The sequence below is a fragment of the Lolium perenne genome, chromosome 4 (genome assembly GCF_019359855.2).
Source record: "Lolium perenne isolate Kyuss_39 chromosome 4, Kyuss_2.0, whole genome shotgun sequence".
Classification (NCBI taxonomy): Eukaryota; Viridiplantae; Streptophyta; class Magnoliopsida; order Poales; family Poaceae; genus Lolium; species Lolium perenne.
The window spans coordinates 223,591,499-223,613,524 of NC_067247.2; the positions used below are offsets into that span (position 1 = coordinate 223,591,499).

Sequence of the window (22,026 nt, forward strand, 5' to 3'; positions counted from 1 at the left end):
TGAAGTTCATGATGTCTTCCATGTCTCCCAACTCAAACGTTGCTTCAAAGATCCCATTCGTGGTGTTGACCACGAAACACTTGATCTCCAAGAGGATCTGACCTATCGAGAGTATCCTGTTCGTATCCTTGATGAAGCTGAGCGTAAAACTCGGCGTCAAACCATCAAATTCCTGAAAGTTCAGCGGTCTCATCACTCTGAGTTAGAAGCAACCTGGGAACGAGAAGATCATCTTCGATCTGAGTACCCTACCTTCTTTTCTAAAACTTAGGAATCTCGGGGACGAGATTCTCGTAAGGGGGGTAGAGTTGTAACAGACCAACTTTGTTAATCAAATAATGTTGCTAAGTTGCCATGTGCATGCATGCATTTGCATTTAAATTTGAGAACTTTTTCACAAAATGTCATGAAACAATGTTGCAAATAGTTGTAGTTTTGCTCTAATAAAATTTGTGCAAAAATCCCCTCAAAATTTGGGTCAAAATACCCCAAAAAAATCATCAAAATCCTCCTATTTTAAAAGTTCCTGAGAAAACCCTGAAGACCAGGGGGTTTTCTGCAAAACCCCCATGTCTTCTTCCACGCAGGCAGGCAGGTGCCTGGCGCGCCCCTCGCCGTCGATGGCGCCGGCGGCCTGGATGGCCCCGCCGCCCCCTGGCCGCATATAAAGGTCGCCACCGCCGTGGAGAACCCCCATTTCGCCTCCTTCTTCCCCCTCTCCTCTTCTCTACGTCGAGCGGGCCGAAGCCCTAGCTCCGGCCTCCACCGCTCGCCGCCGTTCCGCGCCTCCCCACGCTGGGCCGCCACCGCCAGGAGCTCCGCCTCGACCCCCTCTTCCTCCTCAGCTAAGCGGCAGCCTCCGGGGAGCTCTCTAGGGCGCCAATCGGACGACGCCCGAGCCGCCGGCCACCGCCTATCGTCGCCGATTCCGGCCTCCCCTCGCCTCGCCGTCGACGCTGGAAGCTTCGCGGTAAGCTGCTGATGCTCCTGGTGCTCCTCCCCTCCCCGATTGCATCCTGTAGCATCCCGGCGACGTGAGCCTGCCCCGGCCTCCGCGCGAGTTCGCCGCCGGCCGTCTCCGGCGACCTTTGGCGGGCGGCGCCGCTCCCAGGAGGTTCGCCAGCCTCGCGCGCATCCAACGCGCGCAGCAGCGCGTCCTCCCGGCCGCTCAATCGCCCAGGCCGTGCCCGACCTGGCCGGCCAGGCCATGGCTGACGCCATGCTGGCGTCATAATGACGTCAGCGGCCCCTTTTCTTTTTCTGTAATTTCCTTTTTCTATTTTATTTTAGTTATATGACATGTGGGGTCTGCCTGTCAGGATTTTAATCTATATCTATACCTAATAATAAAGGGAGAAGCGTTTCCGCGGTTTGGTCCGTTTGGTTTTGTTCGTCCGTTGGTTTGTTTCGTCCGTCCTAAGCGTTTAGTTTCCATCGCTAATTTCCGCGTATGTTTGTCGTACGAAACGAGTCCATCACAAAATCTGTTCGTGCTCGGAAGGAAACCGATCAGGCCCGGTCTCCCACGTACCAGGCAGGTATTCAGGTCTGGTCTCCAACCTCCGGCCTCGTTCCGGAAAAGAGTCCAGGTTCGACATACGGCTTTGTAAACGCTCATATATATACCAATGTTCGACCAAGCCTCCACAAATCGATCGATCTTGACGACGGGCGGCGGCGCGTCTCGCATGAACAAGGAGGAGTCGACGCCGAGTACTAAAGCGCTGGAGCATGAATAGCCAGCGACGATGTACCAGTTCATCTCGTTCTCGAAGGTGGAGATCATGAACCGCTTGGCCCAGCGAGAAGCCGCTCCGGACGTGCTGGACGTCTATCCGCGCGCCGGGTTGCTGGTCTTCTTCCAGGCTTTCTTGATGGCTGCGCCGTTGTTGGAATCCTACTCCTCCCTTATATGTCCACCATCGTGTCCGCGTGCTTGAAGAAGCTGCCCAGGAGCGCCGGATATGATCTCCCACGATCAGTGCAACGGCCTTCTCGGGCTCAATGGCACGACGCTGCCTCCGACTGGGACGACGACAATGATAACCAAAGCTTGCCGATCTGTACGACAGACTTAATCGGCACGGCGGCGCACACGTCCAAGATCTTCTCGGGGTAGAGTTCAATCAGGCGAGGGAGGCCAGGCCCGGCCCACGAAGTCGTTTAGGCGAGGCTGGAGGTTGCACATGCTGCTCGCACGTGGGTTGGTTCATTCCACGAGGCATAGAACTGCTAGGCTAAATAAGGCCAAGAAATAGCTTCTATAACTATGAAGAAGATTTGGATCCAGATGAGATAGTCAGGTCTTTCTTCTACCCATGATAATTCATTTAGTGTTTCTTACGTCCCCTCGCGTCGCCCTCCTCTGGCGGCCGAGGGGCGAACCCTAGCCGCCGCCGCCTCGCCCCCCACCTCCTCCCTTGCCTCGCCGCCGCCCGAGGGGGGCCGGCAAAGCCGCGCGCTCCCCGAGGAAGGTGGCGGCGGGGCGTTTCTTCCCCTCCCGCGTCCCTGGCGAGGAGGAGCTCGCTCGGGCGCGGCCGGGCGGCCGGCGCGATAGCGTGCGGTGGTGCGCGGCGGATCGCTGCGGGCGAGGCTGCTAGGCGGGCGCGGTGGCTCTTCTTGCCGCCGGCGGCGCGTGGAGCTCCGTCGGTCGTGGGCGGCCGGGCCGATCTGGGTTGGGCTGGCGCTTGCGGCGCGGCTGGCCGGCGCAGGGCCCCCTGGTCGTGGAGGTGCGCGGCTTGCTGCAGCAGCTGGGTGGTGGAGTGCCGGGGCGGTGCCCTCTGGCAGCGGCGGCGGCCATGGCGAGGGCCCTGGCCCGGGAGGGCTGCGTGGTGGCGGCTTCGGGTTGGCCACGAGGTTGCTGCGAGAGGTCTGCGGTGGTTGCGTGCTGGGGCCGTGCGGCGCGGTGGTGGCGTGCCGTCGCCGGCATGTGGAGGCCAGGGCGGGCGCGGCATGTCCCTGGGAGGAGGAGCTCGGTGAGGGGCGCGATGGGACGGCGGCCTCGGTTTCCTCGGCGGTGAGGCAGCTGCGGTGGCCGCGTGGGTGGCGTGGCGGTCGGATCTGGGAGATCTTGTCTGCGGGCTTCGGTGTTCGTCTTCGGGCCTCGTATTGGTGTTGGTCGGCGTCCCCTCTATGTGGCGTTCCGGCGGCGCCCACGGTGTTCTTCGGCGATGCTCCGTTGGCTACAGGCACGTTGCTCCGGGGTTCGCGATCTGGTGGATGCAGGTGGTGGTCTGTGCCGGTCCTCTTTTGGGCGGGCGCGAGTTTCTTGGGACTCTTCGCTGGGCGAATGCTTTGTCTTGGCGGCCGGCCAGGACCGACGACGGTGACGCCCGTGGGTGCCGCTTCCTTCTTGAAGGCGTCGTCGAAGCGGGTGTCTCTTGATCTCCGCCCGGGCTCTCCGGGGGAAACCCTAGATCCCTCACGGGATCGGGCGAGGGCGGCGCTCTTGTGTCGCTTTGCCTCTTGGGGCCTCGCTTTGGACGTCCACTGATCAGAGGGGTTTGTGGAGCGTTTTGGCGGTTCGGTGGAGGCGGGTTCGTCTTCGGCCAGGTGGGACGCGGCCTTGGGGTCGGTGTGGTAGTTGGAGCGGTGGCTCCGGTCTTTTCGCCTCCGCCTGTTGCGTTGAGGTGTGGTGTCGACCTGGTCGACCCGTTTGGAGCGCAGCCTCGGGGCTGGCGTGTGGTGTTGTGTTGTAATGGTTTTTCGGCCAGTTTTCCTCATAAACGGGCCAACTCTTTTCTCCTATATCAATGAAAGGCAAAGCTTTTGCCTCGTTTCAAAAAAAATAATTCATTTAGTGCTAACAATGCATACGGAGAGGAAAGCGGAGTAGTTAGGCAGGAAAAATCGAGAAGGACCAAAGCAGCAATGGAACAGAGAGCCACACTGCATGCTATATATGCGATCGATTCCAATCCCTAAAATCCTCGCGCCATTGGTTGTGGTCTCACGTTCACCAACATGGACTCGGTGGAAGCACTGCAGCTGGCTAATCGATTCCACCAAATCGATCGATCGTTCTGGCATCGGTGATCGCATTGGTTACATCTTCAAGGGGAGCGGCCCGCCTCAAATCAGTACACTTCGTCTGTCCACGCCGGCATCCGGCGATGGCTACTGGGATGTGGATGGAGTTCGTTTCGTCCGTTGTGCCCCTTCATCCCGATTGATTTTTTCATCCGTCGCCCAACCAAGCTGTACGTGCGGCAGTGGCGGTGCTCAACCCGTTGCTGACAAAGCAGCTCTAGATTCTATTGTCGTGGCACACTCAGGCTTGTGTTCTCTTGCTGGGCATCAGCGGCAGTCCAATCTTGATGAAGTCTCCCGTTTGGATTTGGCCTAATTGGATCTACCATGCTGCTGGTATTACTCGTGTCGGCTGAAAAAACGTTCATGTCAAGATGCAGATGACCACGAACGAAGCAAGCTCAACCAAAGAGATACCAAGCACACACGTAAGCACAATCTATGTGCAGATATGCACTAAGTTTGTAATTGGTGCAATGGTGCTTCTCTTCGGTGGCAGTTTTAATTGAAGTTGTAGTCACATGCGTTCCTATAGGGCTAGATAGCATTACATTGCTGCATCTATGTGTGAGGATAGCTATCTGATAACCGATTAATCACATAATGTGTGAAAAAAATCAGCTGATCATTGGCTCCGAGTACTTGGTCTAATGTTTTCTATTGTTCCAACTCTATCTCTCTCGCACTTAAACAACATGTACTTAAAATCATTGTTCTCTTAATTAAATTGAATGGTACGAATGGTTAGTGAAATTTGATTGTATCTACACAACCTTATTAATTAGCTACCGCAAGATTTATGTTTAGTAAAAAAATATAAACTTGAGTTCCCTGGATAGGTTACAGTAGTACAAGATTAGACCAATTGGAACTATTCAAAAATGATTTATAGAATTTAAATTATCGTCAAATTACTGATTTGTACAGATTTTACTAAAGCAAGTTTGTGCACGAATCAAAGTTGTACAACTCCTATACTAAGTTGAAGCACATGATCTGAGGATTCCAGAAAGTACAAAAACATAAGATTTGGCCCAGTAGATTATTTGATATGATTTTAATAGTGAAAAAGGATTAATTAAATCATTTGAATTATGATTCGAAAACTAATACATAACAGATACAGTATTCTTGCATATTTGGATTCTACATGTTATAAGCTTTCCAACGATATAAAGTTTGTAAATTTTGGACCTCTGGATGATTTTATAATGAATTTCTAAGTTAGACACATAATCTGATATTTAAAATTTACATTAAAATGAGTTTGACCGAGTTTGACTGAGACGCTGACTGTACTGTATAGTTGACTGCTGACTGTACTGCTGACTGTACTGCTGACCGTACCGCTGACCGTACCGCTGACTGCAGTTTGACTTTGACCTGACTGAGTTGACTATGCTGATGTCATGATGATGTCATAAAGTTGACAGAAAAATTTGCTCAGATGGAAAAACTTTCTACATCAAAGTTGTATAGAGTTAATAGATCTATCTAACGCACAAATTACTTTTCACAACGGATTAATGTGTTTGACAAGATCTGGGTTATACCTTATAAGATCTGAATCTTGTAACACGATTTTCTCCTTGCTCGGTGAACGAAACAAGGTGAAACTTGTGGCAATGGAAAGATCTTGACGAGAGGAACAACTTCGTGTTGAAGTCGTGACGATTCGAGATCGTTTTGAAACTCGATTTGGCTCCGGTTGACTCGAAATAGATCTGTAGATGAGTGACAAATTGGTACTTCAAATCGAAAAACTTTCAACATGAAAGTTGTAGAGGATGATCAGATCTACATACTCACCAAAGGAATTTAGATTTCGTGGAACGAGCACGAACTAATTGAAGATTCCCTTTGTCAGGTCTGACACCTTGCGATGCGAAATTATCCGTGTATGGTGGATGAAAAGAGATGAGATTGGCCTGAATTGAAAGATCTCGACGAGATCTACAACTTTCGTGTAGATCCCGAAACGATTTGAAGTGGTTTAGGGGGTCAAAGCAATGAGTTAAGATTCGTTGATCTAGGATTTCGAGAGGAGGAAAGGGAAAACGAAACTGCGACGTGGTGGTGGCTTTATATAGGCCATAGGTCGGTGGAAAAGGTGGGGCTCGAAGTTAGGAACGCGTAGAAACAAACGGATCTAAAATCGGAGTTGTGTAGCTCAAGAAAAGTTGATTTAAGTGCAGATAAGTTTTGTTAAAACGAAAATAGTTTCGTGCCAGGCATGAACGTGAGCTCGTTTGATCGCTCTGACCTGGCCGGTCGGTCCGGCTGGGCTTGCCTGCCTGCTGGGCCGGTCGGTCCGGCTGGCTGGCCCGTTTGTTTTTTTTTCTCTATTATTTCTTTTATAAAATGAGTTTCGTAACTCCGATTTGAGTGAAATGAAATTCTACGAGTTTGTAAAACTATTTTGCTCAGCATAGGACAATAAAAGGATTCAGATTTTATAAATTTTTATTTTATATTATTTTATTACTATTATGCCATTATGACTATGTGTGAATAGTTTTAACATACGCATACCAAATAAGTTTATAAAAATTTGTAAAAATCAAAATAGTGTTTTAGGACAACCAAGAACCTATTTAAAATCCATTTGTGAAAATAAATAATAATTACATGCACTTGGCCTAATTGCTACTTTGGCAATATTTTCCAAATATAGTTTTCAATAGTTTGATTTTCTTAAATAGAAACCCATTAAGGATCTGAAAACTTTGAAAGCAAGGATATGTTTGATTTTGAAAATACTTTAAAATCAAAAGTCTTTAAAAATACTATTTTAGAATTAATTTGTAAATAACATATGAAAAGTTTTAATTCTTTGTGAATTTTCAATCAATTTCAAACAATCAAGCATCAAATTTATTTTTATTTCACATTCCAAAATTTAGAAAATTTCGGGATGTGACAGACTACCACCCTTAAAAGAAATCTCGTCCTCGAGATTTGTGAAAGGCTAGAAAGTTTTGGGGTTTCAGATGGGCATGGGTGCTACCACCCTTAAAAGAAACTTTTGTAGGTAGTATTAAGTCTTGGGTTGAGGCTAAGATCATTCGGTATAAGTTGGCTCATCCGAGGATAAGACTTGACAATAGGTCATATTTGGAAAACATCTATGGCTTAGGCTTCTGAGTTAATATCCAATAGGCGAATATCTATTCACATATAGTGAACCACATATCTCTCCAAGGTGATTCGAATAGGTTTCCTTCATAGTAACGCTTCTAATCCAAATGGTTGGTTGTTGAACTACTTCTGACACTGATGGTCACTCTTTGGGTCAATCAAGAGACCAAGATGTGTAAACTTCATGTCATCTTTCATCTTTTCCTTCTTGGTGTCTTCGACATCCTTCCACCACTCTTCATCTAGTGGCTAGTTCTTCAAACTAAACGTAGTCCTACGCTTGGCAGCACTTTCCTACTATAATGGTATAATATTTATCCACCTTAAGGTTTTGGCTTATGCGCCGACATCTCTTTTTTTTTAGGTATGTCCCTCTAGATTTACCATTCCTCATACAAGAGTAAACAATAGGAGTAGTCGTCATGGGGGCCAATCCATGTCGCACCCAATCATTTTCTTGTTTTCAGTTTGGTGTATCTCGTATTCTAACTCTTGGTCAACCTCACAATTTTGACAAAAACTTCCATGGAGAATCGAATCAATGTTTCAATCCCCATTATTGAATTTTTGAAAACATTTCTATCGATTCCTAGCTAGGGTTTTGCGTATCTCACATCCAATACTTCTTCATCTGATAGGAAACATCTAGGGTTGATTTCACTACTATTGTCTTTAGGGCAAGTTGCCGAGAAAACATTCTCTGGGTTGGGTATTGATGAGAATAGATAGAAAGATTCTAAAGAAGATTTCCTACCCAAACACATCAGATCAAGGCAAATCATTTTACAAACAACATCTAACAAGCATCAAGCAATATGGTTAAACACAAACAAACTAGCATGGTCATACCTCAATTTGGTATGATCAATACTTTGTTACTTTATCGTTAGTTCGCCAAAAAAGAAGTAATGGTGGTGTAGTCTATTTATATCTCGCGTGCTTCAAGTTTCACTTCTACTCCTTAGTTGTATCTTTGGGTCTTGTGCAAATTGTTTCGGAGTCTTTCTTCAAATCTTCGTTGGTCTTCTGTGAAACACTTCTTGCGGAGTCGAAGAATGTCACATGAAGCAGCAGTCCTTCACTCGAGGCACAAGGTCATCATCGGTCCTTGTTGATAGTTTTGATAAGGTGGTGATCTAAAGTGAGAGGAAAACAATTTTGAAGATGAAGTAGATGAGAATATAAGAGGTTCTAAATCCAAACATCCTTTTAATTGAAATAGGATTAGATAAAAAAAATTTATCCTAGGGTCTTTCTATTTCCAATCCAAACCTAGGGTCTCGATCCTACAGGCAACACTATGCTCTGATACCATTCTGTAGCACCTTACCTTTTAATAAAGGCAAGATACCTGTGTATAGTGCTATTCCCGGGATCACTGATAGCACACACATTACAAAATATAGTAATCATTGCAATAGTATCAAATTACTACATCTTTGATCCAAAGGGTAAAGTAAAACCTTACAATTTGCATAGTCACATAGACTAGCTCAACAATATTCAGACCATACACAGCGGAAAGTAAGTCATCAATGAGCCTTCATCTTCTTCATGTGCCACAGGCAGTCATTTTGGAATGTAGACTCGAGATCCTACCACGTACTTCTCTTCAGAAAATCCTGCACGTTTGAATATGCAGCCCCACGAATGGAGGTCAGTACAATGATGTACTGGCAAATGACACTTATATGGTGGCAGTTTTGGGCATGACTATCTACATGATATTTGGCAGGTGGAGTTTAGGCAATTTGCATGAAGCCAACTTTATCCTATATTTTATTTTAAAACAAAACATTTCGAAAGTCTTTGAATGTCATTATGAAATCACACCATGGTTAAACCCTCCATGGGTTTTAGAATAATCACATGGTTACATCTCCCATGAGTTTTCCAAGGTTAATCAAATTTTTAAATACATTCAGAAAAGGTGATGAGATTCTTCCGTACATTCCTTGCCTAGAAGCTCAAATTGTCCGTAAGCGGGGACACGGCTAAGATCTTAGGTTTAACTCTCGAGAGGTTGTGCACTTTCACCTTACGACCCACGCTTCCCAAGAGAAGAAATGATACAAGATCTTTCAGAAGAAGGTTTCAACCATACTGGCTAGACCCGTTCCCTTGGCCGTCGCCTCCACCCGCTGTCTAGCCGACAAGTTGGACCTCACAACTTACTTAATCCCGGCAGAGCCCATAATACCATAAGGCTGCACTGGAAGCTAACTAAAACATGGACGACATAGTAATCTCTTTAATCCTGGGTGGTCATCCACAAGTGAAACTCACAGGCTTAGAACCATTACAAATAATAAACCCCCGCACGATCCCCTGGTGAAACCAGAGGTGCAGTCTAGAGCAACCACTATTCAACTGCGCACTCTCAGGCACCTACCTGCCACTGGTTACTCCAGGGTCGGAGCCCTGAGCAGCTGCCCACCACTCAAACAATCCACCCAGGTGATTCATTAAGGTTGTTAATTTTCACTTTTCAAACCATCACAATCGAAACAATGAAATAACATTTGGCATTTGATGTTGCAGAGCAAAAATAAAGTATCCTATCAACAGGTTCAGGAGTAGCTACACACTACTAGGGTTTGCTAAGCATAGCATAATACTTTACTTTGAAAACAAAATCCTACCATGCATGCTAGTTTCAAAACACTAATGCATAATTAAAATAATTAGGATTTGAGTGTCACTTGCCTTTTTGGTAGTCGAAGCGCGTTCACTTCTCTTAATCAAAATACGTGCCTCTCCGTACGAACTATAATATAAAATATAGCACAACATAAACACACCATTCAACAACAATAAAACCAAACCAAGCAAACAATCATGTAGTTAATCAATGTGTTTTAATCATCGGTTAAAGAAGATATGGCATGAGGTTTGGCTTGCAAGATATGAATTGGAGATATTGATTGGATGGATCAAATACTTGAAAAAGGAAATGATTATCTAAGTCAAGTGCTTAGAAGAAAAATGGTTGATAAGAACCTATGGTCAATTGTTGTTTGCTACTCAAGGATGGGAAAATGATATGATCCATGTGATAAAATCACATGAGTCTCAAATGACGCAACTCAAAATATTATTTAGTAAAGTGTGACAACACTTACTAAGTTAGTATGAGTTACACATAGGCTTGGGTATAAACAAATGATACATGGCATTACTCAAATTACTCATTTGTAAGTTGAATAGTTTTAAACTAGTCAAAGGAGTGAATGAAAATGCATTTGGATAGACACGATATTAGTTCAAGGTAAAGTGTCTAGTGGTATTGGCGTGTTCTCTGATATGTGCAACAATAATAAAGTTTCCTGGATATTTAATTTGGTTTAGAAAACATTAATTGAGTATCTACTTAACATACACAACCTTATTAATTAGCTACCGCAAGATTTATGTTTAGTAAAAAAATATAAACTTGAGTTCCCTGGATAGGTTACAGTAGTACAAGATTAGACCAATTGGAACTATTCAAAAATGATTTATAGAATTTAAATTATCGTCAAATTACTGATTTGTACAGATTTTACTAAAGCAAGTTTGTGCACGTATCAAAGTTGTACAACTCCTATACTAAGTTGAAGCACATGATCTGAGGATTCCAGAAAGTACAAAAACATAAGATTTGGCCCAGTAGATTATTTGATATGGTTTTTATAGTGAAAAAGGATTAATTAAATCATTTGAATTATGATTTGAAAACTAATACATAACAGATACAGTATTCTTGCATATTTGGATTCTACATGTTATAAGCTTTCCAACGATATAAAGTTTGTAAATTTTGGACCTCTGGATGATTTTATAATGAATTTCTAAGTTAGACACATAATCTGATATTTAAAATTTACATTAAAATGAGTTTGACCGAGTTTGACTGAGACGCTGACTGTACTGTATAGTTGACTGCTGACTGTACAGTTGACTGCTGACTGTACTGCTGACTGTACTGCTGACCGTACCGCTGACCGTACCGCTGACTGCAGTTTGACTTTGACCTGACTGAGTTGACTATGCTGATGTCATGATGATGTCATAAAGTTGACAGAAAAATTTGCTCAGATGGAAAAACTTTTTACATCAAACTTGTATAGAATTAATAGATCTATCTAACGCACAAATTACTTTTCACAACGGATTAATGTGTTTGACAAGATCCGGGTTATACCTTATAAGATCTGAATCTTGTAACACAATTTTCTCCTTGCTCGGTGAACGAAACAAGGTGAAACTTGTGGCAATGGAAAGATCTTGACGAGAGGAACAACTTCGTGTTGAAGTCGTGACGATTCGAGATCGTTTAGAAACTCGATTTGGCTCCGGTTGACTCGAAATAGATCTGTAGATGAGTGACAAATTGGTACTTCAAATCGAAAAACTTTCAACATGAAAGTTGTAGAGGATGATCAGATCTACATACTCACCAAAGGAATTTGGATTTCGTGGAACGAGCACGAACTAATTGAAGATTCCCTTTGTCAGGTCTGACACCTTGCGATGCGAAATTATCCGTGTATCGTGGATGAAAAGAGATGAGATTGGTCGGGATTGAAAGATCTCAACGAGAACTACAACTTTCGTGTAGAGCCCGAAACGATTTGAAGTGGTTTAGGGGGTCAAAGCAATAAGTTAAGATTCGTTGATCTAGGATTTCGAGAGGAGGGAAGGGAAAACGAAACTGCGACGTGGTGGTGGCTTTATATAGGCCATTTATATAGGCCATAGGTCGGTGGAAAAGGTGGGGCTCGAAGTTAGAAACGCGTAGAAACAAACGGATCTAAAATCGGAGTTGTGTAGCTTGATTTAAGTGCAGATAAGTTTTGTCAAAACGAAAATAGTTTCGTGCCAGGGATGAACGTGAGCTCGATTGATCGCTCTGACCTGGCCGGTCGGTCCGGCTGGGCTTGCCTGCCTGCTGGGCCGGTCGGTCCGGCTGGCCGGCCCGTTTGTTTTTTTTCTCTATTATTTCTTTTATAAAATGAGTTTCGTAACTCCGATTTGAGTGAAACGAAATTCTACGAGTTTGTAAAACTATTTTGCTCAGCATAGGACAATAAAAGGATTCAGATTTTATAAATTTTTATTTTATATTATTTTATTACTATTATGCCATTATGACTATGTGTGAATAGTTTTAACATACGCATACCAAATAAGTTTATAAAAATTTGTAAAAATCAAAATAGTGTTTTAGGACAACCAAGAACCTATTTAAAATCCATTTGTGAAAATAAATAATAATTACATGCACTTGGCCTAATTGCTACTTTGGCAATATTTTCCAAATATAGTTTTCAATAGTTTGATTTTCTTAAATAGAAACCCATTAAGGATCTGAAAACTTTGAAAGCAAGGATATGTTTGATTTTGAAAATACTTTAAAATCAAAAGTCTTTAAAAATACTATTTTTGAATTAATTTGTAAATAACCTATGAAAAGTTTTAATTCTTTGTGAATTTTCAATCAATTTCAAACAATCAAGCATCAAATTTATTTTTATTTCACATTCCAAAATTTAGAAAATTTCGGGATGTGACAGAGATGTGTCATAATATTGAAGAAGGATGGTGGGAACACCAGCTCAAAACTAACGAGACATTGGACCACATCATTCTGCAACCTCGGTAGAATTTCTGGATTTATTACCTTCTGAGAAATTGCATTGAGGAATGCACATAGCTTCACAATGGGCAGTCGAACATTTTCCGGTAGAAGCCCTCTCAATGCAATCGGAAGCAACTGTGTCATTATCACGTGATGCTCATGAGACTTCGTGTTCGAATGTTTTCTTCTCCATATTTATTATTCCCTTTATATTGGAGGAGAAGCCAGACGGGACCTTGATACTGCTCAGACATTCAAAAAATATTTCCTTCTCTGCTTTTGTAAGAGCGTAGCTGGAGTAATGACGTCCTTTAACTCTCTCATACAGTTTTTTGGGGTCTTTCCTACGTTGCTGGTCCTCCTGTGCTTCTGGTGTATCTTTTGTCTTCCCGTACACGCCCAGAAAGCCTAGTAGGTTCACGCAAAGAATCTTCGTCACGTGCATCACATCGATTGAAGAGCGGACCTCTAAGACTTCCCAATTGGGTAGATCCCAAAATATAGATTTCTTCTTCCACATGGGCGCGTGTCCGGCATCGTCATTCGAATGCATCCGTGCCAGGACCCTTTCCAAATATTACATCTAGATCCTTGACCATACCAAATATATCAACACCATCACAATGGAGAGGCTTCCTCCGGTGATCAGCCTCACCGTTGTAATGCTTGCCTTTCTTTCTTACGGGATGGGTAAGCCTAAGAAATCGACGATGCCCTGTGCACACGACCTTTTACATTTTTCCAAATAATCGCCTTCGAGCTCATGTAAACAAGTGCGTGCATGCATTGTATCCCTTGTTTGACTCGTTTCCGAAATGTTACCAAGAGCAGGCCAGTCATTGATGGTTACGAAAAGCAGCGCTCTTAGGTCAAATTCCTCCTGCTTGTGCTCGTCCCACACACGTACACCTGCTAGAGACCACAGCTGTAGAAGTTCTTCAACTAATGGCTTCAGGTACACATCAATGTCGTTCTCGGGTTGCTTCGGGCCTTGTATGAGCACTGGCATCATAATGAACTTCCGCTTCATGCACAACCAAGGAGGAAGGTTATATATACAAAAAGTCACAGGCCAGGTGCTATGGTTGCAGCTCTGCTCTCCAAAAGGATTCATGTCATCTGTACTTAGACCAAACCGTAAGTTCCTTGCATCCTGTGCAAAGTTTGGGAACTCTCTATCGATTTTTCTCCATTGGGAGCCATCAGCAGGGTGCCTCAACATCACGTCTTTCTTACGGTCTTCTTTGTGCCATCGCAACAACCTAGCATGCTCTTTATTTCTGAACAAGCGTTTCAGCCGTGGTATTATAGGAGCATACCACATAACCTTGGCAGAACCCTCTTCCCGGGCGCTCGCCCTCAACATCACCAGGGTCATCTCGTCTGATCTTATACCGCAATGCAGTGCACACCGGACATGCATCCAAATTCTCGTACTCATCGCGGTAGAGGATGCAGTCATTAATGCATGCATGTATCTTTTGCATATCTAATCCTAGAGGGCATACAATCTTCTTCGCTTCAGACGCATCAAGTGGCAATTCGTTACCCCTTGGAAGCTTCCTCTTAATTATTGTCAAGAACTTTCCAAATCCTGAGTCGGTGACACCGTTCTTCCGCCTTCCATTGCAACAATTCCAAGCAGTGTCTAGCTTTTTATGGCCATCTTCGCAAGTTGGGTATAACAATTTGTTGTGATCTTCTATCATCTTGTCGAAGGCCAACCTTTCCTTTTCAGTTTCACATTCTCTCCTTGCATCGGCAATGGCCCGGCCAAGATCATCATCGTTGTGCTCATCTGGTGCCTCTTGATCTTCTACTTCATTGTCTTCATTGCCTTCTGCAGTATCATCGTATTCAGGGAAATTGGGATAATCGTCATCATCCTCTTCCTCTTCGTCATTGTCTTCCATCATAACCCCTCTTTCTCCGTGCTTGGTCCAACAATAGTAACTGGGCATGAAACCGGATCGCAGAAGGTGGCTGTGAATGAGACTCGAGTGAGCGTAATTTACGGTATTCTTGCAGTCCACACATGGACAATACATGAAGCCACCATGTTTGTTTGCCTTCGCCACGGCCATAAAATTATCCAGGCCCGCAGTGAACTCGTCAAACCGTCGGTCAATGTACATCCATTGCCGATTCATCTGCATGATATAATTAAGCTGATCAAAACCATTACAGAACATCACGATGTATATATACACATGCATTTTATCAATTGCAGATGAAAAGGATAAAGTTGTTAACCTCGATGAAGAAGAAAAAAACAAGTTAAGTGTGGCTTGATTTGTGTAAACTCAAGTGGCAAATCCTCTTAAGCATTTCATCGAACACCTCTTGTGCATGTGAAGAAGAGAGGAGAGCAATACACCCCTCTTGTGAAGAAAGTGAAAAAATGGCCAAGTGTGGCTCACACTTGGGCAGGGGCAAGGTTATATAGCCAGAGGCGGGGCCTTTGGACCCGGTTTGTATTACCAACCGGGACTAAAGGGTTCCCCACGACTGACACGGCCTGCCGTGCCCTGCGGTGGACCCTTTAGTCCCGGTTTGTAATACAAACCGGGTCCAAAGGCCACTACCGGACAGGCTCCAGCGGGTGGGGTCGTCCTGGGCCAAACGAACCGGGACCAATGCCCCCCATTGGTCCCGATTTGGTTCAGCACTGGGACTAAAGCTTGGGACCAAAGGCCTCTTCTCCACTAGTGAATGGGTGGGTCCCTTTTCTACTAGTGTGACGCACCTGGCGCAGGATCGAGAAGGATCCGAGGAGGATAGCGGGCTTCCTCGGCAACAGGAACTTCCCTTTGGACCATCCACCGCCGCCTCGTCATCGAAATGCGTCGCCCCGCTGGGAGATACCCTAAATCTAGATGTTACATGCCCCATACCCCACGTTACTTAGTGCACCAGCGAACAAGGACAGAACAACCGGTCTTTCTGTATTCATCAACCCATACGGACAAAATCAGACACCACAGCCGCGTTGGAGTTTCCCTTACGTCACACACACACACCAGGGACGTGAGTTCTGTGGTTTGTTATCGGTAGCTGTAATCCAGTTCCCTCTCTGAATCAATACATATCGGAGTAGCACACATTTTTTTGTTGAAATATATTAGTGCTGGGCTACGTGCTACGATCGATCGATATAGCTGGGTAGACTTCTCGAAGGTTATACTCGGGCAGCAGAAATCACACATGCATGCCGTGCGTGTAGCATTGATGTATCTAGACTGCGTGACTGGTTGTTCCTAAAGATCCAAGAGGATCCATAATTAAGGTCGACATAGGGCGGGAGCGCATCCAAGCAGCTGGGCAGGCCCAAGGCCAAGCGAGCCAACTAACTCCCATTCGGCCGGATTGGTTGGTAGACGTGTCGCACGCGCCACCCATCCCCTCCCTCCGCAGGCGTGGCCTTCCATCCTCCCGTCCAACTGACCTAACCCCTCACCCCGCGGCCGGCTCTCCTTCAACCACCCTTCCCGCCTATATATCTCGTCCGCGCACACATGGCACCACACCACAGCAGTACTACAACAAGGAGCAACTGTCACTCATTCATCTGTCGTCTCCTGCTTCCCTCAAGCTTAGATCGATTGCAGCCGGCCGGGGACTGTTGAGCTACCACTGCCGGTCGCTGGTACGAGCGGACGTAAGGAGAGATCCAGATGGCCGCGACGATGACCGTGGAGGAGGTGAGGAAGGCACAGCGGGCGGAGGGGCCGGCGACGGTGCTGGCCATCGGCACGGCGACGCCCGCTAACTGTGTCTACCAGGCTGACTACCCGGACTACTACTTCAAGATCACCAAGAGCGACCACCTCGCCGATCTCAAGGAGAAGTTCAAGAGGATGTGTAAGTAAATATACCTACCAGCAGTAGCTCCGATATCTCTGTCGCTTTGCTTGATCAGCAGCGCACACTCCATTCACGGGCTACAACACCAATGGATATATCCATATATGCAGATGGGCATCTGAACATTTTTCTAGCTTCTTGTAAAATACTTTGTCGATAATACAAAATACGCAATAGCTAGGGGAAAACCGGTAACTAGAAATCAACCAAGACATTTGACTAAGGATCGAAGTGGCCAATATATGTGAAGCACACACAAGAAGCATGGCCGTGAAAAAGTGCCAACGGCTTCACACGCCTAACTTATTTCCCTTCTTTTAACTGCTCCATCTTTGGTTTTGACTGCAAGTTAGGTAATTGTGAAACTATCCCTAAAAAAAGTTAAATGTGAAACTAGCTACTACTCCTCCACTCGAGCTGCATGTTTAGAGGTCACTGGTGGACATATTCCCATCCTTTAGCATTTCAATGTTATCATTAAAATATAGTACTCCCTCCGTACAGAAATATGTGTCTTACTTTTTGTCTAGATACGGGTTTATCTAGATATATTTTAGCTAGAAATACATCCATATCCAGATAAACTTGCGACATCTAATTTTATACGAATGGAGTAGTTTTCTTCAAAAAGACAGTATTCTAATTTATTTTAGAAAATGTCAACGAACAAGTACTAATTCATATTAGTTGATGCTAATATATATATATATATCTAGACACATTTTAGTTGTAGATATATCTATTTTAATATTAACTAATATGGGTCGAACGGAGTAGTAGATTATTAAGGTACACACGTGCATGAACCAACAAGTTATTTTTCTAGCTCAAAAGTGGCGCAGAATGTCACTGCCAAACACGACCATGACATATCACAATACCTAGAACTAGTCGGGCCACAATATAGAGACTACGAAGACAATTCAGAGCGAACAAATGAGCTTCAATATCTCAGATATTTAATCAACAAAACCCATTTGTAGACAGCACTTGCACACCTAATTAGCACATGAGTAATTTTCTCACGTCCCTTTTGCCGTACATAATAGCAACCTCGCTACACGCCACTATTGCCGGGATTGATGTCGGTTCGTGCTTGCAGGCGACAAGTCTCAGATCAGGAAGAGGTACATGCACCTGACGGAGGAGATCCTGGAGGAGAACCCCAACATGTGCGCGTACATGGCGCCGTCGCTGGACGCGCGCCAGGACATAGTCGTCGTCGAGGTCCCGAAGCTCGGGAAGGCGGCGGCACAGAAGGCGATCAAGGAGTGGGGCCAGCCGCGGTCCAAGATCACCCACCTCGTCTTCTGCACTACCTCTGGTGTGGACATGCCAGGCGCCGACTACCAGCTCACCAAGATGCTCGGCCTGCGCCCGTCGGTGAAGCGCCTCATGATGTACCAGCAGGGCTGCTTCGCCGGCGGCACGGTGCTCCGCCTCGCCAAGGACCTGGCTGAAAACAACCGCGGCGCGCGCGTGCTGGTGGTCTGCTCGGAGATCACGGCCGTGACCTTCCGCGGCCCGCACGAGTCACACCTCGACTCGCTGGTCGGCCAGGCGCTCTTCGGGGACGGCGCTGCCGCGGTGATAATCGGCGCCGACCCCGACGTGTCCGTCGAGCGCCCGCTGTTCCAGCTGGTGTCGGCGAGCCAGACCATCCTGCCGGACTCGGAGGGCGCCATCGACGGCCACCTCAGGGAGGTCGGCCTCACCTTCCACCTCCTCAAGGACGTGCCCGGGCTCATCTCCAAGAACATCGAGCGCGCCCTGGAGGAAGCCTTCAAGCCGCTCGGCATCGACGACTGGAACTCCGTCTTTTGGGTGGCGCACCCGGGCGGGCCGGCGATCCTCGACATGGTGGAGGCAAAGGTAAACCTCAACAAGGAGCGGATGCGTGCCACCAGGCACGTCCTCTCCGAGTACGGCAACATGTCCAGCGCATGCGTCCTCTTCATCATGGACGAGATGCGCAAGCGCTCTGCCGAGGATGGTCACACCACCACCGGCGAGGGAATGGATTGGGGCGTCCTCTTTGGCTTCGGGCCCGGCCTCACCGTCGAGACCGTTGTCCTCCACAGCATGCCCATTGCCGCTGATGCCACCGCTTGATCGATGGTTCCATCTCCGTTTATCTGCCACATCGATGGATACCTACTACTACTACCGCCGCCGCCGCTGCTATCCAAAGTAATTTGTATTGTATTCATGCATACCTGGTTTGTATTTGTTGGTAGGATTCGTTCCGCTATTATGTCGCTTGTGTCGCGTACACTATTGTATCCTAGTAATAGTAATCAAACGGAGTACGGTTTATGTACGTGTCATAATATGGGCTGTGAGGTGCATTTACCTGTGTACGAGAAGATTGGTTGTTTAATTTCAAGCTTGGTGGGAAAACAAGTGGTCAAAATTTTCCGACCTGCCTGTGGAAGGCTGGAAAATTCTAAATTTAAACAAATTTAAATATTCATATACACTAGAAAAATCGAGCGCGTTTTGTTCTACAGGCCCAACTAGCAGAAATGCCCGTGCATTGCAACAGGTGTAAAATTAATTAATTATTTTATGTTCTAAGTGTACCCTAATTTTGGTTGTATCATTTTTTAAAAGTTTAGGCGCTGGACTCTAAAGTGAATTGTTTGTTGACACGGACAAAGTAAGGGAAAACCTCTGAAAGAATTTCCATATTGACCTTGGACATATAAGAGTTCCGAATCGAATCTCTTTAGAAAGAGGATCTTTTGTCTCATGGTAGCCTGCTCCAGTCCTCTTACGAAACTTTCGTTATTAGGTTAGCCATACACTTCACATGTTTCTAGCGATTCACATGGCATCATCAAATGATACAAGTCTTGGATAAGAATCTACAACGCACTAGAACACCCTTGCTGATGATTCTTTACTGCGACAGCATCTAGGGTTCCTCGAATAATGCGATATCTCACACCGGGTAAATCCTTAACCCTTCCTCCTCTTACTAATACTACAGAATGTTCTTGTAAATTATGGCCAATACCAGGTATATAAGCAGTGATTTCAAATCCAGAGGTTTATCGTACTCTGGCAACTTTACGTAAGGCAGAGTTGGGTTTTTTGGGGTTGATAGTGGAAAAGTCGACAGATAAGTCATCCTTACTGTCCCTTTACAGAACCGTACATGAGATTTTCACATCATCGATGGCTGAAAAACTAGCTAGCAGGAATGTGCACAACGACATGGATTAATTTCCTTTTTTCGAAATGGAGCTGACTCCAGCCACTGCATTAATAGATGCACATAGGCTTTATTGCATAGTTTAGTCACTCATAGGTATACATCTCATGGGCACATAAGATACCTAAAAATCAACCAACGTAATAAAATCAATACAAGTCGCCTATGCATCTTGTATTCGTCTAGAAAGCCGCATGGCATCCTGGTTGAAGTTATCCCGTGCAACCGTCTCCAGACCGGTACACCTAGTATCCATATGCACATGTTGAGCATCCGGAAGCAGGAACGATCACTCGTGGATTCAATGAGTAGCCGTACGCATAACCTGTAGAAAACAAACATTACCTTTTTTGTTAAAAATCATATCATTTCTACAATTCCAAAAAGACAACACTATAGCACAAGTTGCAACTCGAATTCACGCTTTAGTATCTTTATCTACCCTATTCATCCCATTTCCAAACATATTCGTACAATTTATTGTTGGGGAAATATTAAAAGTAAAATGTATCACTCTCAAAACAAGACGAGCAAAGTGACATTCAAAGAAATGGTTGATCGACTCCTCATGGTCACAGAAAACACATTCTTACAGCCATTTCAATTACGTTTCTACAGATTGTCTTTTGTAAGGATAAATTTTCTACGTAGGAACCACAGGAAGATTTTAATCTTTAGTGGCACCTTTAACTTCCAAATATACTTTTTAAGATGGACTGTCTCCCGTATCTAGGGACTCGTATCTAGGGACTCAGATGCGAAAGTTGCGTGAATGGTACATGCAAGCCTGTAGGGAGTCGAAGATCGTACTAACAGTGGGAATTAGAGATGAGCATTACTTCTGGGGAAACGAGGAACTAAACATTGACTTTAAGAACTATTTTAGTTATTCTTTCAAGACGCCCTCGGTAAAACTCTCATGAGTTCCTACTGTTTGTAAGTGATTTATTTATGCAGTTAAGTCTCTAGCTCACCTTGTTCATTGCACTAACAATTATCCTCACAATATTCTTTTATAAGCTATATATTATGCAGAATGAAGATGCTCGAATGCAGAAGAGGCGAACTCTATGAAATTGGGTTCATTGACCCAAACACCGTTCATGAAGTTACGGTAAACCAATTCCCCAAAGACACAGAGGATAACATGCTAATGTTTTTACAGAAGCAACAAAATAAATCGGAAATATTCTTCCCTTACAATGTCGAGTGAGTGTTATTATCTAATACATATTCGATTTCTCTTACTCGATGTTAAGAGTTAACTAATCCTCTGAGTTATGTGTGCGCATATTCCACTAAGATGGCACCTTTAAGATGGACCTTTAACTTCCAAGCATACATTGATTTTACAGAGAAATATGAGGTAGTATGTTTCCAAACAAAATTTTCTTCCTCGGAATTTAAATTGACGAACATGAGACGCTGAACCAAATGCAACTAAGTTGTCCATCTAGATTCAGAAAGTACCCATATAAACTCTATATTCAGAGGATTATTTGCTAACACATCGATTACCAAAATATTCCTTCAGCGAACGATAGTGTACACCGAGGGATATTGATCTGCCAAAGGGGTTTGACCCAACCATGTGTCTTCCCAAAACATGGTGGATTGACCATTTCCTACAACGAAAGATCCTCTTTTAAACAAATCTTTCTTAACTCTGGTAAGACCCTTCCATAACTGAGGGTCTCACCGTCACTTGTGATATCGTTTTTTTGTCAGATACTTATTTTGCAATATTTCCTTCCAAACTCCGTCCTCATTAAGAAGTTTGAAAAGCCATTTGCCTATCAAAAAAGTACTATTAATATCTAGCACCTTAATTCCCGCGCCCCCCTTGGTCTTTGGGTCGGCAAACAATATTCCACTTGCTTAATCGGTATTTTCGTTTGCGTTTGTCACTTTGCCGGAAAAAAAACAAGACCGATAGAAATCAAATATTTTCAACACCCCTTTTGGAATTTACAAGAAGGATAACATGAACATAGGTAAACTTGTGAGAACAGAATTAATAAGGACCAGCTTGTCCCCATATGAGAGTAGCTTTTCTTGCCAGCACCCTAGCTTCTTTTCAAACCGATTCTCAGCAGGGTTCCGTTCCTTATTGAGCAACCTCATTTAGTGGATCCGAATACCAAAGTATTTAAACGGC

The 22,026-nt window shown here is 44.8% G+C and overlaps 1 protein-coding gene and 1 long non-coding RNA gene across 2 annotated transcripts; one reads left to right on the plus strand and one right to left on the minus strand.

Annotated features, from left to right (window-relative positions):
• Positions 1-8,551: 8,551 nt before the first annotated feature.
• Positions 8,552-11,817, minus strand: LOC127294962 (uncharacterized). Its single transcript, XR_007847281.2, has 4 exons — positions 11,607-11,817; positions 11,351-11,521; positions 9,874-9,934; positions 8,552-8,789 (listed from the first exon to the last, which is right to left on the minus strand). It is a non-coding gene; the product is annotated as an uncharacterized lncRNA (long non-coding RNA).
• Positions 11,818-16,317: 4,500 nt separating this feature from the next.
• LOC127294961 (chalcone synthase 2) lies at positions 16,318-19,037 on the plus strand. The gene is made up of 2 exons (XM_051324878.2): positions 16,318-16,648; positions 17,754-19,037. Exons 1-2 carry the CDS (start codon positions 16,462-16,464, stop codon positions 18,761-18,763), a joined length of 1,197 nt encoding a protein of 398 aa, XP_051180838.1. The 5' UTR covers positions 16,318-16,461; the 3' UTR covers positions 18,764-19,037.
• Positions 19,038-22,026: the final 2,989 nt, after the last annotated feature.

Coding starts and splice junctions, on each gene's coding strand:
- LOC127294961 (XM_051324878.2), top strand. CDS start 16,462: ATGGCCGCGACGATGACCGTGGAGGAGGTGAGGAAGGCACAGCGGGCG. Junction 16,649..17,753: donor GGAGAAGTTCAAGAGGATGT/GTAAGTAAATAT, acceptor TCGTGCTTGCAG/GCGACAAGTCTCAGATCAGG.